The sequence below is a fragment of the Gadus morhua genome, chromosome 6, assembly GCF_902167405.1.
Source record: "Gadus morhua chromosome 6, gadMor3.0, whole genome shotgun sequence".
NCBI classification, from domain to species: Eukaryota; Metazoa; Chordata; class Actinopteri; order Gadiformes; family Gadidae; genus Gadus; species Gadus morhua.
In genome coordinates, this window is record NC_044053.1 from 21,344,819 (window position 1) to 21,363,019 (window position 18,201).

Genomic DNA, 18,201 nt, shown 5'->3' on the forward strand with positions numbered 1-18,201 from the left:
ACACGGTTTATTTGTAAAGCATTACACTTGCTGCTTAATCTTTATTTTTTTACATTAACTAAAGCTTGATATAATATATTTTATATATATTTAAATGTGGATTCTTATTTTTGAAATATATTTAAATTCAAATACTATTGATTAATAGCATATATGCCATTGTCAATCATACCCAGAAAAGGATTAGATCAAGATGGTATCGTGCATATTACTAAAATATTGAAGCCCATTGTGTTGATATGAAAATTAAAGGGAGTTCTTCTGATCACAATTAAATGTGAATAAAATATTTTTCATGCTGTCATTTCTAAGAGATTGCAGTTTTACATACTGCTCCATGCCCTTTTTGGACCCTCCATAAACATCCGCAGGAAATGCGCTTTACAGCTCACAAAAATTTGCATCTTCTAGGGAATAGGGAATAGGGATTAAAAGCTCAGAAGAGCATATAGACCAATTTCGTCTAATTTAATAACTGCAGAAAGCAATGGTGTTCAAAGGATCAGAGTTTTTGCGTGTGTGTGTGTCTCATCTCTTGTCTGCCCTCAGGTTCATCCAACACCCCAAGAACTTCAGTCTGATCGCGTCCTTCCTGGAGAGAAAGGTACGTTCCCCACGCTCTGTCTCGCTGCTCCCTGGTGTGAGACACCCGTCCAACGCTGTGTTCCCCTGTTTTAGACGGTGGCCGAGTGCGTGCTCTTCTACTACCTGACCAAGAAGAACGAGAACTACAAAAACATTGTGCGCAGGAACTACAGGCGCCGCGGCAGAAGCCAGGTACGAAGCCGCCTGCCTGCTGAGATCAAAGTGACATTGTGAGCTCTCCTCGAGGGGGGAAGCCTGTCGCCATGCTGAGCAATGACCAGCAATCTCTCTAACCGCCGCTAGCTCAAGCCGATAAAACTCCCAAAGGATAACTGAGTGCGCTAACACACCGACCTCACCCCCCCGCTCTGTGTCCAAGGCTAATGTGTTCTCCTTGTCACTCTCCTCTTCTTCCTCTTCCTCTTCTTCCTTCTTGTCTTGTCTGTTTTTTTTCGCGGGGATCTCCATGGCTAATGAGCTCCCGGGTAGTGCGTATGGCGTCGGCCCCCGGGGGCCCCAGGGTTCAGGGCCTGTTAAGCCGCAAGCCGGTGTCTAATGAAATGGCACATTAATTAACTTGTGACCTTTTTCCTCCTGGTGGGCTACAGGTTTGTGCTAATCCCTCCCGGAGTCAGCTTCCGGCTCATTACCTGATCCCCCCCCCCCCTTCATGTGTAGCCACGCCCCCTGGAATCAATACCCCACTGTCAGAGAGAGAGGGGGTGAGGGAGAGGGAGGGAGAGAGCAGACAGAGGGAGAGCGAGCATTAGAATGTACGTTTGAACATCCCTAGCCGCTTCACCGTAATGGCGTTGTCCGAGAGTAGACATAGCGAGTATAGGCTTCAGGCGGATACTTACTGAATCCCCCTGCCCCCCTAGCCCACAGAGGCAGGAGCCCCAGCCCGGCTGCTCCTTCCCACTTCACCATGTTTTTGGTTTAGATCAGACCAGGTCAGCTATTAGATCAGCATGGGCGGAGCGCGCTAGCAATAAGTGTGTGTGATCACAGCGGAAGGTGATGGAAGGCCCAGCATTCAGCAGTTTCTTCAGGGGCCGGGGGGGGGGGGGGGGGGGGGGGCTTTCCCTTCCCTTCTAATGGGTTTGATTGGTTTTCTGGCAAATTAATCCAGAAAGAGTGGAGGGGCGAGAGAGGCCGTACCCGTATATATTAGGGAGAGAGATGGTAAGACTGCTCACTCTCTTTCTTCTCTCAGTCAATCTTTCTGGGTCTACCTTCAACACCTTTTCCTTTTTGAAATGGCGTCACCACAGGGGCCATATGTCAGGCGTCCTTTGAGTTTGACCTTCAGTGTGGTATGATGAGGATGGCACAGCTAGAAAGCAAACGTCTTGCAGACTTAAAGGAGACGGTAAACAATGTGTGCTAATGGCCAGGCCCTAGGAGGACTAGGGGTGTGAGTGCTTCCTGTGTGTCTGTGGGACTGGCTGCCGGTAGTAGGGCCAGGCCTCAGTCTTCTACTCATCTGGTTGCAGACAGTCAGGAAGTTGATGGGGAAGTGATGTGGGCACTAAGAAAGTCTGTGTAGGCCTCGTCTGTTTGGGGAACCAATTTAAAACACCAAGCCAACTTCCCTTATCTGTCTCATCACCTTTTCGGTGCTTCCTTTCCTCTGTGAGTGTTTGTGTGCCTAAGATGTGTCTTTTTGTCCCCTTTGTGTGTCTGTGTGTGTGTGTGTTTGTAGTTTAATGTGTGTGTGTGTGTGTGTAGGTTTATGTGTGTGGCGTGTGCCTGTGTCTGCCTCTCTGGTGTATCCGGTTTCGTGGGGATCATGTTTGAAGTGTTGTCTTCTTGTTGTCTTGGCCCCTCTCGCAGCATGGCCAGCAGCAGCAGCAGCAGCAGCAACAGCAGCAGCAGGTGAGCCGCAGCAGCCAGGAGGACAAGGAGGAGAAGGAGAAGGAGAAGGAAGGGGAGAAGGATGAGGAGAAGGCCGAAGCAGACGACAAGGAAGATGGAATGAAGTGAGTCCTGTACCGTACCGAGAAAGAGGGAGATCGCGTCTCTCTCTCACTATCACTCCCCAGGTTCGGTCAGATCAATGCTGCTGTAGTTGATTCAGAACAAAAGACCGATGGCTGTCTATCTTTCGGTTTGTACGCAGTACGATTTTCTGAGAAAGTCTAGAGAACAGTTGGGAACAAGGGCGTACTCGGGTTGAGACGAGGCTGTTCAGACACTCTGTTGTTTTTGTTGTTGTTGTTGTTGTTGTTTTTAACATTGTTCAAGGTCCAGCCTTCAGCAAATGAGCTCGAGGAAGTTATGCAGATCAGCTCAGCAGAAAGCGGTTGCACAGATGGTTTTGTTTATTCCCATTGAGTGGAGGCCTCATAAAGACTTTTAGTAGTTGTTATATCGATGGACTTTGCTCTTGTCAGAGAGTACATCCGCGCGAAGAAGACGGCATTAAGTGTTGAATATTTAAAGCAGCGGTCGCCCCCTCAAACATCAATGACAACCCCTGCCCACATACCAGCACCAGCACCAATGTAGTTATTTTAAAGCCCTCCTGCAGGACACACTATTTATCAGACGGAGGTGGTGACGGTGATGAAGCATTCCTGCCCCCGCTGCCTGCACCTCAGGGCCCCGCCACGGGACCCCCTGTGGCCCCCTGCCATCCCCCCTCCTGCCTGTCAGCCCTGCCACAGCTGGCTCCCCTATATTTAGTGTGCAAGCAGCTTCTCTCAGCAAGATTAATGGATGCGGGTGGGTTTGGGGGGGCGGAGATGAATGGAGGAGCAGGAGGTTCAGCTTCACTCGCTCGTCTCCTGGCAGGCCCATGTGCTGACACTGAATATATTACCTGGCAAAAACACACACACACACACACACACACACACACACACACACACACACACACACACACTGGACTTTGTGTGTATGTGTGTGTCTACTTGGTCTGAGATCTCCTTTTTTATTTTTTTAAGTAAAGCAGTGACTTATATCCCGGTTCTACGAATCCAAAATTGTCACTTGGGCTTACCTTCCAGAGTGGCTTATAGGTAGGTTTTGCAACCACAAAGACTTCAAAGAAAATCGCCGACGCCGTTTTCGGTGATTTGAGTTTGAGTGATAAAACATGAAGTTCTTAATGCCGTCACGATGTAAAGCCAACATGCTCATTTACACTAGAGGTCTGCATAAAAGATGAATTCCTAAAGATATAAACATTGGCATCCCTTCATAACTGACAAAAAAAACACTGAAGACAGCTTTCCACAATGTGCTCTCAGATTATGAACGATAGTTCAAAGCATCTGCGTCTAAATGAATTGCTTCAAAATAAAGGATGCCTTGTTTTCTAATTATGTCAAAGTTCAGGTTTTACTAGAGCTTGAATCTTCATTATCTCCAATCACGCACCGACCCTCACTCAAACATCAGTTGATCGGCTACACGACGCGGTCCCCAAAGAATACTGCTACTAGTTCAACTATTTGGTTATGGTTTCAGGCCACCGTTGAGCACTACATGGGAGCATTTTGATTGTGGGCCAAGATGCGTTATAAGATGCGGCTTATACCACAGAGCGTCTTTTTTATGGTAATTTGACGTACGACCCAATTTTACCACTCCTGCAGCTTATAAAAAATGTGGCTTCATTTTGAAAAAATACGTTCTTTATCTTTATCTAAAACCCTTTTCCTACACATCAATCACTGGACACTAAATCGCCATCGTGACGTACTGGAAGTTCTTGATTTTAAACTCATCTTTTAGACTCTCTTTGAAGGAAAGGTGTGGAGTAGCTTTAAGAACATCAAACGTCAACACACAACAGGCTTTTGTTTTTCTCCAGCGTCTGGAAGAACAAACCTTCCGATGACAAAGGGAAGCCCCCTAAACGTGCTCTGTTCTCCCTGATGCTATGGTCCACCCCGTGGAGCTCACCGCCTCCCTCTCTCCTCTGCTTTTCAACTCCCGCAGGGACGACACTTCCGGGGAGGACGGCGAGGACAAGGAGCCCGCCGTGACCGTCAAGGGCCGGCGCACGGCCAACAGCCAAGGCCGCCGCAAGGGCCGCATCACACGCTCCATGACCAGCGAGGTGGAAGAGAGCACGGCGCCGCCGCTCAGCAGCGAGCTGGGTCAGTACCCCCCCCCCCCCCCCCCCTGTGTAGGGGGGGAGCTGTGAGGCCGTTCGGCCTCTCACTCTGGCGCGATGCAAAGTGTTCACCATTCGATGAGGGCAGGGTGATTTACAGATTGGAAAGTGTGTGGTAAATAAGTGATTTTGGAATGCACCTTTGATCCACGCACAGGCTCGCTCAGCCTAACTTGTGTACACCTTCTTTCAAATAGTAAACGTGCTGCATGTATGTATGTATGTGTGTTTGTGTGCGTATATATGTGTCCGTGCGTATATTTGTGTTTAACTAGTAACCACACACTCCAATGTGGTAGTCCTGTCCCAACCCACAAGAGGGCATAAATATGTATATGTGTATATATATATATGTATATATATATATATATATATGTATGTGTATATTTAGCTAGAAACACACAAACACGTACTCCATTCTGGCAGTCCTATCCCAAACCACAAGAGTGCACTGTGGCTCCTCCAGCCTTATCTAGGTCACTCGTGCACATTCAACTCCTACCCAGTTCCTGTTCTGTGAGAATTATCAAATCATAGCAGAGACGTGCGCTGCGACATCGCTGTTGGGAAACGGGCATAATGAGGTTAGCTTAAATCATGTAACCGCCGGCCAAGAGACAAACACAGGATGTTATTTCGGCTCTGCTTTAAGATGTCACAGTTTGCTTCCACAAACACCCCCTGCTCTCCTCTTTGTTGTCACCAAGTGTCCAGTCAGCATTGCGCATGTTGAAGTCTCACCGCAGCCTATCAAGGGACTCGCTCTTTCAGCGTGTGTGTGTGTGTGTGTGTGTGTGTGTGTGTGTGTGTGTGTGTGTGTGTGTGTGTGTGTGTGTGTGTGTGTGTGTGTGTGTGTGTGTGTGTGTGTGTGTGTGTGTGTGTGTGTGTCCTTCCGATGTCGCTTGCAATGGTTCCACGAGCGCCCCAGCAGCTAGCGCCAGCAGCTAGCGCCAGCAGCCCTCCTCAGACCTGCATTTGTTTTATAACGCTGTTTTGTAACACGTATAATCATTAATTAGCAGTTTGGTTTCCGACCCCTGGCTCTCTGCCATCGGCTTCTTAACTGGCATTTGCTCAGGTTCTGCCCCCTCTTTACCCCCCCCCCCCGAGACCACCACCTTCCTCTTTTGCCCCCTCTCTCTCGCTCTCTCCCTGTCACTCATTTAACTGAATGTGACAAGCAATCTTACCCCCACCTCCCTCTTCTCCTCCTTCTTCTGTCCTCTTGCACTCACTCACTCTCTTTCCCCTTTCAGGCAATCAGGAGATGAATGAGAGTTCTCGCTGGACCGAAGAAGAGATGGAGACCGCCAAGAAAGGTAATTCAAAAAAGCGCATTTGATATAATGCGATGCCGACGCCGCTGTTGGAATGATAAGAGTGATTGTGAGTCGTTCAACATGGAGTTAGGGGAAGAAGAAAAGGCAGAGGCAACAGCCGCGGTTTGCTGACTTTGCGTGCGCTTGTTTGAAAGCGCTGCGGACGGACTTCCTGTGAGCGACGCAGCAGTCGCCACGTGGTGCTTGGAGCACGTGGTGGTTATCGGGTCACATGTGTCTGGAGTCTGAGTCGCTCTCTCAGGCTTTCTGTCTCCCTCCCGCACTCTGCCTCGCTCAGGCGCTCTCTCTCTGTCTCTCTCCCTCACTCTCTATCTCAGGCTCTCTGTCTCTCTCCATAACTCACGGTCTCTCTCCCTAACTCCCGGTCTCTTCCCTAACTCCCTATCTCTCTCCCTAACTCTGCCTCACCCTAACTCTGTCTCTTTCCCTGACTCTGTCTCTCTCCCAAACTCACTGCCTCTCTCTCTAACTCATTGTCTCTCACCCTAACTCTTTGTCTCTCTCATGTCTATGTATCTCCCAAACTCACTTAGAATCTGTCTGTCTCAGGCATTTTGTCTCTACCTAGATCACTGTTTCTCTCCCTAACTCACTGTCTTCGCTCTCACTCTCTGTCAATCGCCCTCACTTTATGTCTCTATCAGGCTCTCTGTCTCCCTTCCTTACTCTTTGCCTCAACCTAACTCATTGTCTCTCTCTCTTACTGTCTCTCCCTAACTCATTGTCTCTCTCCCTAACTCATTCTCTCTCCCTAACTCTAACGCTCTCTATCTCTCTCCCTAACTCTCTAACACTCTCTATCTCTCTCCCTAACTCTCTGTCTCTCTCAGGCTCACTATACCTTTCAGGCTCTCTGTCTCTCTTATACTCAGTCTCCCTGAGGAGCTGTGTTTCCTCGCCACTGGCAGAACAGCCCAAAGACTCCAGCACTGTTAAATATCAAGGAGGTTGTAAAAAGAAAGATGGAAAAAGTTCTGTTATCAAACCCGGGGAGTCATAAACCCTGGCTGTTGGCCGTCTCTTACGGAAGGATCAGCCTATCGTCTATCTCTGGTTGTCTTGTTTGCGTGTTTGTCTCAATTGCTGCCTCTGACTTGAGTGACCTTGACCTGTGGGTCATTTCCAGGGTTTACTACCCGCCCCCAGCTGCCGCCAAGCAGGGGATTATCTGGTAATCTCTTGTACTCAAGTCGTAGTGAGTTTGAACTATTGTGCTTATTTCAAGGATTGCTTCAGTTACAGGGTTGTTGGAGGCACTCTATAATTGGTAGGTGCTGTTGGTGTTTGCGGTCTGTGGTTGTTAATTCCATTTTATCGGTTAAGGTTGTTTCCTCCATCTCTCCGTGGTTGGTAGAGCAAGGGAAAGATCTGCTTGTGCTAGCAGTCTTTTCTTTTTTTTTTTTTTTTAATAATCTTGTTGTTTAATTGTTATTTTGAGTATATTGTATTTACAGATTGCCTTTGCAATGCACTTTGGAGAAAATGCCCAGTTTACATTCAAGTTTTAACAGTGATTAACAATCGTTTCTTGATTGGCCCCTTATTCTAATCTAGCATTTTAATCTAGACTCTGGTTTGACTTGTTCAGCCTGACTCTATTGTGGTCCAGGGCAGCAGGGGACCCTCCCGCCAGCCTATCAGTGTGCATCAGATACTGAAACCGGAGGAGCACTGTCATTGTGTGGGTGGGGGGGGGTAGGTGGCGGCTCCGCAGTCTAGTGGTTGGCGATGGTGACTACAGGGTCTTACGTAGTAATCCTGGTTAATGTGTTCAATTCCATTCTCCGGCGGTGGGATTAGCGAGGGCGCTCCATCCCAGGGGATCAGCCTGGCAGCCCAGAGCGCGGAGACGGGGGGGGGGGGGGGGGGGGGGGGGGCGCTTCGGCGTTACACTCCTTATGTAACCACACTCTGCCTCAGCAGCAGCTCACTGCTCGCTGTGTAACCATGGTGACAGACCTGCCAAGGAGGATTCCCCCTCTTCCGAGGTAGACTGGCTGCCTGTCCGACCCTCCGGGATTGTGCCAGTCGACGTGGTTTGACAGACGCGGTAGTGGTGTGGCCAGTGCCATGGAGGGGTCCTGCGTCCTGGCCCGGGGGGGGGCTGGCCTCAGGGGACTGGCCTCAGGTGGCACCCCATGGACGGAGGAGGGTCCACTCTCTTTCTCCTGTAAACCCTGGCATCGCAATAGAAGGATGGCCAAGCGTTTGAAAGCCTGTGTCTCTCCTGTGCCTGGCATGCCTGTGTGGGAGAGAGAGGTGGGGGGGGGGGGGGGGTGATCTAACAGGGCTGTGGGTGCAGGATTGATTAGCATTCAGAAATTAGTGTGTGTGTGTATGCATCTGCTTATTTGTGTGTGTGTGTGTGTGTGTGTGTGTGTGTGTGTGTGTGTGTGCGCGTGCGTGCGCGCGTTCCCCTTGGATGGCGTTTATGTAAGCGCACTAATCTGGCAAGCTTTGCTTGGTTGCGGGGAGGCAGCTGGATACTAAAACCCCCAGCCCGTCCCTCCCCATTCCTCCCCATTCCTCCCAGTCTGCCAGCTCAACTGGAAGAGCCCATTTAAAGGAGCAGCAGGTAGCGAACACCAGCTCAGCCTCTCTCTCTCTCTCCCTCTCTCTGTTCCTCCACATTCTAATCGCCCAATATCCACCCCATCCTGTTGTCTCCCCTTTTCTCCTTCTTCCTTTCCTCCTCTTGTTTTTCATTGGTTTGTATTTTGTGTGCTTTCTGTCTTTCCCTCCAATTCCTGCTCCCCTCCGTCTCTCCGCTCTCCCTTGGTTCTTCTCTTGGTTTGGAGATGGCCAGGCTCCAGATTGGCAGGCGCTCTGGAAGATTTGGCAAGCGTCACTCCCCTCCGCCCCTCCTCTCTGTCTCTCCCTCGCTCTCTCGCTCTCGCCCTCACTCTGTGTTGTTACAGATTGGAGAGAGGTCACATTCAAAATGAAAAGCAGGTCAGTCAGGAAAAATGTGAAAGCCTTTATGCTTTCTCATGGTATCAACATCAACCCTCTCACGCTCCCTCCTTCACTCTCTCTCTCTCCCTCTCACTCTTTGTCTATGTGGCCCAGCCACTCTGCTTATCTCACTCCCTCGCTCTGTTGCTCTCTTTACCACACTCTTGTTTGTGTGCTCTCTCTCTCCGTCCTCCACCCCAGCCCTCTTTCACTGACACACACTCCATCTCTTTCTCTCCCTTTGCAACTCTCTCCAGCGCTCGGTCACTTACTCGCTCTCTCGTGTTTACCCTCAGACTGTGTTTGTGTGTGTGTGTGTTTGTGTGTGTGTGTGTGTGTGTGTGTGTGCCAGAGTTTCAGCAGAAGAGACATAGAGGGAGGCGGTTGAGTGTATACCGACTCGTGCATTTGCGTGTGTGTGTGTGTGTGTGTTAGCGCGTGTGTGTTTTGTTTTTATGTGGGTGTGTGCACGCAGTTTTGCCTGCTGGCAGAGTAAGGTAGGGGGAGGGACGGAGCGAGAGAAAGGGAGGGAAGGAGTGAGCGGGCGAGCGAGGAAGCAAGGGAAAAAAAAGACTAGAGATCAGATGAGGCGAGAGAGGGAGAGGGAGGGAGAGAGAGAGGGAGAGGGAGGCAGAGCACGTAGCACCGCCCCAGCACAGTCCCACTTTCCTGTGGAAGTCTTCACAGACAAACCGCCATTGGGGAGAGACTCTGCCGAGCACGAGCGCACCAGTGCCTTCAGGGATATCCCGGACCACGCTGCGGACGGGACGCTCCCGTCGGGAGGAAGTAAGCGGGCTCAGAGGAGATCAGAGGCACACCAGGGGGCGGAGACTAAAGGGACTAGGAGCATGTGCCGGTCTGAGCGAGACAACCCGACACCGGCGCAGGGATCCACGGCGGCGGCAGGAAGGCGGGGGCGACCAGGCCGCACGCAGCTCTTCCCTTTTCTTCACCTCGGCCCCCGGACCCAGAGGCCCGGCCCGGAGACACTTCCTGCCGTCGTTACCCCCCTCGCCGCCCCCAGAGGATAGGGAGAGAGGGGGCGCTCCGCGGGGGGAGCTGAGGCGGACATCTGCATCGACAGGCATGTAGTGCCACCGTGGAGGGGGGGGGGGGGGGGGGATCTGATTGGCCAGCCGGTGGGGGGAGCTTAGTGGGGAAAGTGTCTTCCTATTGGGTGTTTGGGGAGGGGGGGTGGGGACACCAGCTGCACCGGGATAGCTTCAATGCTGTGATTGGAGGATTAGAGCTCAGAGGTCGGAGCTGCTTTTCTTGTTATCTGCTGCAACCTGAATGGACTGTATAGCTACAACTTGCAGGAAACAACCTTTGACCCTACATGAAACGTCTGCCTTGCTCGTTGCTTTTGAAGTTGATGCCTGCTTGCAAATGTACGTGTGTGTGTGTGTGTGTGTGTGTGTGTGTGTGTGTGTGTGTGTGTGTGTGTGTGTGTGTGTGTGTTGTAGCATGTGAGAGAGTATCTGCCCCTCCGCGGGAGGGAGACGGCTGTAAAAGGTTAATAGGTGTCTATCACGTGTCCCTATTCTTTTGAATGAGTCACGTCTTTTCTTCCTTTTCCTTCTTTCTCGTTTCTCTCTTACTTCTCTCCCACTGCAAGCTGTGCTGCGCCGCCTCACCTTCTGGCAGCCATGAATTTTTCAGTTGAAATATTCCATTTCCAGTTTAACACCGAGGCGGCGTTTTGACGCTAGGAATCAGACGGCTCAGTCTTCAGAAGATTACCCCCGTTTGCCCATCGCCAGCTCGGTGCTACGTTAGCTCCCCGCTCTGCTAGCTGACACTGACACCTCCTGGACATGACGGCTCGTGGAAGCTCTCCCTACATAAGCAACGAGGTCCCCCCCTACTTTCTTTTTGTTCCTGGATGGCTGTTATTGTTATGGGGGAGGCCCCCTACTCAACAGAGTTTGCCCGACCCTCCTTGGGGTGGGTGTCATGTTGGGTTTAACCCCAGAGGTTTAACCCCACCCCGCCTCCAAGCCATGAACTGGACAGAATTATCATGCTAGCAATGCGCAGGGTTGAACCCTGCACCAGTCGCTTGAACGAGGAGTTTATATACATCCCGCTGAGCCAGTCGATACGCTGAAGAAGTGCATTCAGGGTTTATGATTTATAACCGTGGAAACTGAACCATCTCAGACGGCGATAAATCTCTGAATCCCGTTCTGCACCCCCCTCCAGCGTTCTCCCCGAGAGCGCGAGCTTTCCCCCCCGAGAGAGAGAGCGTTCGCTCCGAGAGAGCGAGCGTTCGCCCCGAGAGAGCGAGCGTTCTCCCCGAGAGAGCGAGCGTTCCCCCGAGAGAGCGAGCGTTCGCCCAGAGAGAGCGAGCGTTCGCCCCGAGAGAGCGAGCGCTCTCCGAGCCGCTGGAGATAGACGACACGGCTTTCAACGCCAGTGCTTTTGTTTTTCCCCTCTGGAAAGGCAGCAGGTTGACTGGGGGCCTCCGGTCCCATGTCCCAAGGTTGGCCAAGGGGGACGCGGAGCTCTGCCTACAGATAACAGCCAGTCGCTTTCTCTCGTTCTCCCTCACTCTTACCCCGCTCTCGTTCTCCCTCACTCTTAATCTCTCTCGTTCTCCCTCACTCTTAATCTCTCTCGTTCTTCCTCACTTTTACTCTCTCTCGTTCTCCCTCATTCTTACTCTCTCGTTCTCCCTTACTCACTCTTACTCTCTCGTTGTCACTCACTCTAACTCTCTTTCGTTCTCCCTCACTCTTACCCTCTCTATCGTTCTCCCTCACTCTTGCACTCTCCATCTCTCACTTTCTGGGCTCTCTCTCTGGGCTCTCTGTCTCTGTAACTGGGCTCTCTGGGCTCTCTCTCTCTGTAACTGGGCTCTCTCTCTGGGCTCTCCCTCCCTCACGCTTACTCTTAAGCCCGCGGTCTGGCTTTAGCGTGCCGGTGTCGATTCGCCGTGGATCAGGCTGAACCGTCTCCCCCCCACGGTCTTGTGTAAGGAAAGGTGATCCGGTTGGCTGGCTGCAGGACCAGGCCTCCTGGAAGTGGGTCACGTCCACATCACAAAGTCGGTGACATATGTTGTCAGGCGCATTGAAGAGTCGGGGCATGAATCCGGATGACGGTTGAGTGCTCGTGTTCTTCCCTCCTTCTCCTCTTCAGCTCCCCCCCCCCCCCTTCTCCTTCTCTCTATCTCTCCATCTTGGGCTTGCTCTCTCTGAGCTCGAAAAGCACATCTTGCGCTGTGAGAATGAGACTTTGTTGGACTCGGGTGTCCACCGTGATGTCAACAAAGCGGCCGGGCTCCCAGTTCGCTCTACAGCTGTTTCAGAGACAGATGGTGATGGTTGCTGATGTATTTAGATAGCGGTCTCCCTCTCCCTCTCCCTCTGAATTTTTTTTCCATGGCGTTGTGCAAGCTGAGCTGTCCGCTGTGTTCGTCCTTGAGCCCTTCCCCGAGCGTCTCGGCCGAAGGGAAGCGCCTCGATGGAAACTGCGTCACGCATGTCCGCGTCCGCTCGTCTTAATCCGCCCGCCTTCGCCATCTGTTTAATTCCAGGCCTCCTCCAGTATGGTAGGAATTGGTCCGCCATCGCCAAGATGGTGGGATCCAAGACAGTGTCCCAATGCAAGAACTTCTACTTCAACTACAAGAAGAGGCAGAAACTGGACGAGATTCTGCAGCAGCATAAAATGAAATCGGTAAGGTCGGCAGCCGCCGTGGATGTTTCTCAAGAAATCGAGATGTTTCTTTTTGGTTGCCGGGCGAACGTGAGTGCCGGGGTGCCGCGATGTTTTAGTGGCTGTTGGTTTTGACCCAGGAGAAGGAGCGTAAGGCCCGGCGCAAGGGCAAAGCCACGCAGAGCGAGGAGGCCAGCGCCCCCTCCACCGCCGAGGAGGAGGAGATGGAGGTCTCGGGCGCCAGCGGCAACGAGGAGGAGGCGGCCGAGGACGGAGAAGGTAGGAGTTTCAGTACGTCTGAAAACGTTTTTTGTGTAGCTCTGAATGGTTCAGGGTCTGGGAGACTCATGTTCTGACACGGCCCGCACAATAGACCCATAAGAGCCCCTCGGCCCTGGGTCCTGTTGGTATAGTGTCCCAGCCGCCACAATGCAGCCCGACGCCCTCAGGTGCGCTCAAACAGCCCGCTGTATCGGGTTGGAGCTCTGACGTTATTGTCTGGTGAAACCACATTTGGCCCTCAAAACAAGGCTCAGTCTACTCCCCTCCGCCTGCGCTCCTCACAGCGCTGAGCAGGAATATTCAAACGTTCACATGTTTCTTAGGTAGGTATTCAAATCTCAATTCAGGATCCAAATGCTTCGGTTTTGTTGGTGACATTTTTTATGTATTTACAAATATTAAAGAAAAGATTCATATGGATATTTGTGAACTGCTGCTTGAAGGTTCGGTTCAATTTTGTCTGAATATCGGACCGTTATCCCAGGGATAAAATATGTGAGAGCAATAGGCTTTCCTATTGATAAAAAGAACATGTTATTTTCTTTTATTGGGATCCATCCGCCAAAATTGCGCCTGTACAATATCATCCAAAGTTAGCCCAATGTTCAACCCACCTATTTGCTTTATGATAATTGGAAGTAGGCCTTCCCTCATACTATGGAAGCCGTGTGCCTTTGAAAACTCTTCAGTTACATTGAAATTCTGTTGTAACCGAGTCAGACTCTGACCGATGAGTGGAGTGGAAAGCCACTGGCATCAACGCATCAGTCCATGATGCTTTAGTAGGGCTTTTTGCATCATTAAAATTACACTGGTGATAATTGGGAGACGTTGCAGCAGGGATGATTCTCTGCGGGCTCCAGATTAGGGCAGCGGAAGACTTGCAATATGAATTAACTTTTCTATTTATTGCTCAGTTTTTCCACTGACTATTCAAATATTTGTCAGGAAAACCATTGCTTACCGCTGCTTGAGATGATGTGTCGGGCCGGGCCTAATGTGATCTGATCGCTACCTCTCTCCCTCCCTCCCGCCCTCCAGGGGGCGCCAACAACAGCTCGGACACAGAGAGCCTGCCGTCCCCTCGCTCCTCGGAGGACAGCAAGCCCAAGGACGGGGAGGGCGGCGCCAAGGGCTCCGCCGGCAGCAACGGGGAGAAGGACGCTGCGTCGGGCTCGGACCAGGGCTCCGTCGAGGAGAAGCCCCCCGCCCCGGGGGACCCGGACAAGGCCACCATCAAACAGGAGGTGAAGACCGAGGCCGGGGAGCCCGGCAAGGAGCAGCAGATGCAGCCGATGCAGGCGCCGGTGGCGGCAGCGAGCGACTCAACAGACACCAAGCGGGCCCTCGTTGGGGAGGAGACAAAGAGCTCAGCCAAGACCTCCAAGAGGGAGCACGGCGTGAAGCAGGGTTCCCACGGCGACAGTGACTCCAGCGCCACCTGCAGCGCCGACGAGGTGGAGGAGAGCGACAACGGCGAGAAGAACAGGTAGCGGTCGCACCCTCGGTCGTGTCCCATGATACTCTCTTGTGGTTGTTTTTGTTATTTTGGCGTGGAAACACTGGTTTGCCCTACCTGGCGTCGTCGCTGGTGTGATCAGTAGCATGGTCGGGGGTGGGCTAGCTCCCGACTCATGTTGTCCCTGCAAAGTGTGCCGCGGCCAGACTTTTACCATGTCTGTTGCTAAGCTACCGGGTAGTGTAGGGGGGGGCCTGAGGCCACCAGGCACTTGTGCATGTGTGCGCATGAGTTGCTCTCTGCCACTTTATCAGCACTCTCTGTGCGTGTGGATATTCCTGTAAGCCTGTGGAGATGCTGGAAGTGTGTGTCAGAGCACAAGGTGGGGGGGGTTGTGATTAGTCCTGTGTTTGTGCACTATTTGTTCAATTTTTTCCATGACAGCAGACTGCATGTTCTGGCAGAGCCGAAGGAAAGGTTGCTCTCTGAGCCAAAGCAAACAAAGTGTGTGTGTGTGTGTGTGTATGTATGTGTGTTTGTGTGTAATTCTAATCATTACTACTATGAATGGAAAGCTTTTATTTTCACAATTCACGATTCGAACAAGCCACAGCCAAGTGCGGAGAAAAAAGAACAACATTCACAGTCAGAGTGACATGTGTGAATCACAGAGAGGAACACTTATTAAGCCTTTAAAAAGGACCCTCTTCCTCTGTGTGTGTGTGTGTGTGTGTGTGTGTGTGTGTGTGTGTGTGTGTGTGTGTGTGTGTGTGTGTGTGTGTGTGTGTGTGTGTGTGTGTGTGTGTGTGTGGAAACAAAATCAGAAACCTTGGCTCTCTTTGTGTTTCATAATGCAGGATTCTTGCCTGGCTTAGAAGACGTCGACTAGCAGGGAGATACTATCTGAACCCATTCATTCAATAAACTATGCAAGATGCATTTTGAGGGGTCCTCAAGGATTTATTTTCAGCCAGATGCTCCGTTTCGTGTACTTTAGTCTGCTAGTGTTTGTGGTGTGTGCTTGTGTAATGTGTGCGCTGCATGTATGCTTCCGTCGTAGGTATGAGTGATTGTGGTTATGTACTGTGGCTTCTCTGATTTGCACACTGTAAGTAGTTAAGTAACAAGCCGAGCAGGTGGCCAGTCTGTTCGTTGATTGTACATCAGGATCTCTACCATCTCATGTTGTTTGCATACATTGGCTGTAAAGAGCCATGCAAATTCAAATGATATCGATCATTATTAAAAACCTACTCCTAGCTTGTTTAAAAAGGGCGAGATTCAGAAATATGCCAAATGAAAACCAACATTCTATTTTCCGGTCAGAATATGATTAATAATGTAAACGAACATTAAAAACAGCAGATAATGAAATTATATGCTCTTTGAATATTATCAGATCGCTGCGACCTTTAAGTCACGCTGGCTCTACGTTCAACCCAATTTGAATGTCACTCAGTGAATGCAAACATGGAAACCAGCTGTGACGGAGGAAGTCAGTGGAGGGACAGGGAAAAAAATAATAATTATAGTCATGTTGGAAGAGGATTAATAATCATTTTACCTTTTTCCTGCACTGCATTTTCATTAAGAATTTACACAATGCTCTAATCCCCTTATTTGTGCTCTTGCACTCTGAAAGATGTGTGTCTTGGGAAATGTAAAGGCCACATTGAAGCTCTGTGGTAACCCAGTCTGACTCTTTTAGTTTTTAAAACATCACGTTTGTTTTACCAAATTGAATCGCTTTGGTGATGAGATGGAAAAACGCTTAGCTGGTAGAAAGAACATCAAGAGAAATGGTCCCCACTGGGGGTCGCATGCAGTGTGCGACGTCTTTTGCAGTGCTAACAAAGCCATTATTGTCCTGACATGGCCACTGTGTCTGTGTCCAGGATCACTTCTCCCCGTCCCAGTCTGCTCAACTACAGCCACGACGGTGTCACCTCCTCCCCGCTGCAGAAGCCCATGGACCTCAAGCAGCTCAAGCAGAGGGCCGCTGCCATCCCAACTATTGTAAGTCTTTCCTAGTCACAAAGTATGTGTTGGCTTGTACAAATCGGATCCTATACTGGCGATTGAAGTGTTGATTTACAATTGTTTTTTCCTACGCCAATATTAGGGCAGTTTAACAAACGTACTCTCAGAACTTACTCTTTAAACGCAGCGCAGTTAGACCCTGTCTGAATAGCACTTCCGGCTCTCTCCCACCTTCAATATGTTACTTTTTATACACGTTTCTCTGCAAAACATTGGACATTGGGATTGTTACACTTGTAACACATTGTTACAAAGTGTAACGATGAAAATGTCCGGTGTTTTGCAGACAGACGCATATTAAAAGTTAATTTTCTAAATTTTGCCTGCTTGGACGACCTGATTCATAGCAAGCTACAAACAGACTTGTGTCGTTGAGTTTTGATATGTGTATATTGACCATCTAGAATAACCTTGATTGGACAAAAGGAAAATAGAGATCCTAATGTGTTTCATGTGCGTGCAAGGCCATGTTTATTATTTCAGTGTCAATAATTTGCAAAAATCTGTTGCTGCGAGGGGTTCTCCATCTCTTTCGTTGGAAATCTTCCATAGTTACAGAGTATCTCTGCTAAGAGAAAATAGTTCATGCGGCTCGGACACACAAACACAGCCTCTCCCTCCATCCATCTCTCTCAACACTAGTCGAGCATCAAGAGAATCACTGCCGGCCCCCTGATTTATCTAATCTCGTTCCTGAGATAACAATGAGGCCGTTGAAACAGTGCAGTCCTATTTGTACGACTGAGGCATGGGGGCCAGATGGTGGGGGCGGCTGTAGATTCATTGACTTGAGGAATAAGATGGCGGGCGTCGGTGAATCAAACCAATAAGGTGGGCCATGGGACAGGTGGGCCGGTGTTCCGCTCTGTGTTCACCCTGACCACCTCCTCTTCCCTAGATGGCGGAGGCTCTGGGGCAGGGGGCCAAGCGGGGGGCTCCTCTGCCGGTCCTCGGGGGCCCGGGCCTGGGAGGGGCCAAGGCCATGCTGCAGCCTAACGCCCTGGCTCTCTACAAGCAGCAGATCACCATGGCCCACGGAGAGTCCTCCCTGGAGGCCAAGCAGCAGCAGCAGCAGCCCCTAGTCCCGGGGCAGCAGCTCAAGCAGCAGCAGCAGCAGCAGCAGCAGCAGCAGCAGCAGCAGCAGGCCTACTTAGGGCAGGCGGAGCGGGAGCGGGCAGAGGCCCTCCGCAGCATCAGCCCCCGCATGCGCCCTCGAAGCCCCACCTCTGGAAACAAGGACGGTAGGGCCCCGAAAAGAACAACGAACAGCAGAACAAAACATTCCCCCCGCCAGCAGAAGCAAGCCTCGCTTTTTAGGAATTGGGATGTGGGGCGAGGGAGAGAGAAGGAAGCTTTGAATCCTGAGCCCTATTCCTCACCTAGCGAGCGGAGTAGATTAGCAGTGTTCTCCAGGAGGTAGCGATTGCTCATTCTGATTCTGTCCCCCTCCTCCTCTTCCTCTCTAGCCCTCTCCCTTCGTCCCCGCTGCTCTCCGAGTCTTCACACGGTCTTGGTGCCGCCGCGCTCATTACTGGCTCTTTCCCTGCGTTATATGTGCTATAAGCACAACACATCAACCCTGGTTATTGCATATGCATATACTTTAAACATACAATGCATTAGGAGTGGACAGTGACAGACTGGTTCCTCAGTCAAAGGAGAATCCAGGTGGGATGAGGACGAGAGCCGGGACTCTGCTGCGGTTTCAGCAGAGGCTGATCTACTTTCACTTTGTTGTGCGTGGCCAG

The 18,201-nt window shown here is 50.8% G+C and overlaps 1 protein-coding gene across 14 annotated transcripts in view; it reads left to right on the forward strand.

Moving 5' to 3' along the window:
• The window catches only part of ncor2 (nuclear receptor corepressor 2), a 112,070-nt gene that overhangs the window by 66,504 nt on the left and 27,365 nt on the right, over positions 1-18,201 (forward strand). For 8 of the 14 annotated variants that reach the window (XM_030357788.1, XM_030357787.1, XM_030357790.1 and 5 more), the window contains exons 13-22: positions 550-604; positions 679-777; positions 2,422-2,567; positions 4,534-4,694; positions 5,968-6,030; positions 12,551-12,693; positions 12,813-12,963; positions 13,996-14,443; positions 16,309-16,429; positions 17,352-17,694. In XM_030357788.1, the coding sequence (XP_030213648.1) occupies positions 550-604; positions 679-777; positions 2,422-2,567; positions 4,534-4,694; positions 5,968-6,030; positions 12,551-12,693; positions 12,813-12,963; positions 13,996-14,443; positions 16,309-16,429; positions 17,352-17,694 (1,730 nt within the window). The remainder of the gene's footprint in view (positions 1-549; positions 605-678; positions 778-2,421; positions 2,568-4,533; positions 4,695-5,967; positions 6,031-12,550; positions 12,694-12,812; positions 12,964-13,995; positions 14,444-16,308; positions 16,430-17,351; positions 17,695-18,201) is intronic. The other 6 variants (XM_030357792.1, XM_030357802.1, XM_030357800.1 and 3 more) reach the window with 3 other exon arrangements.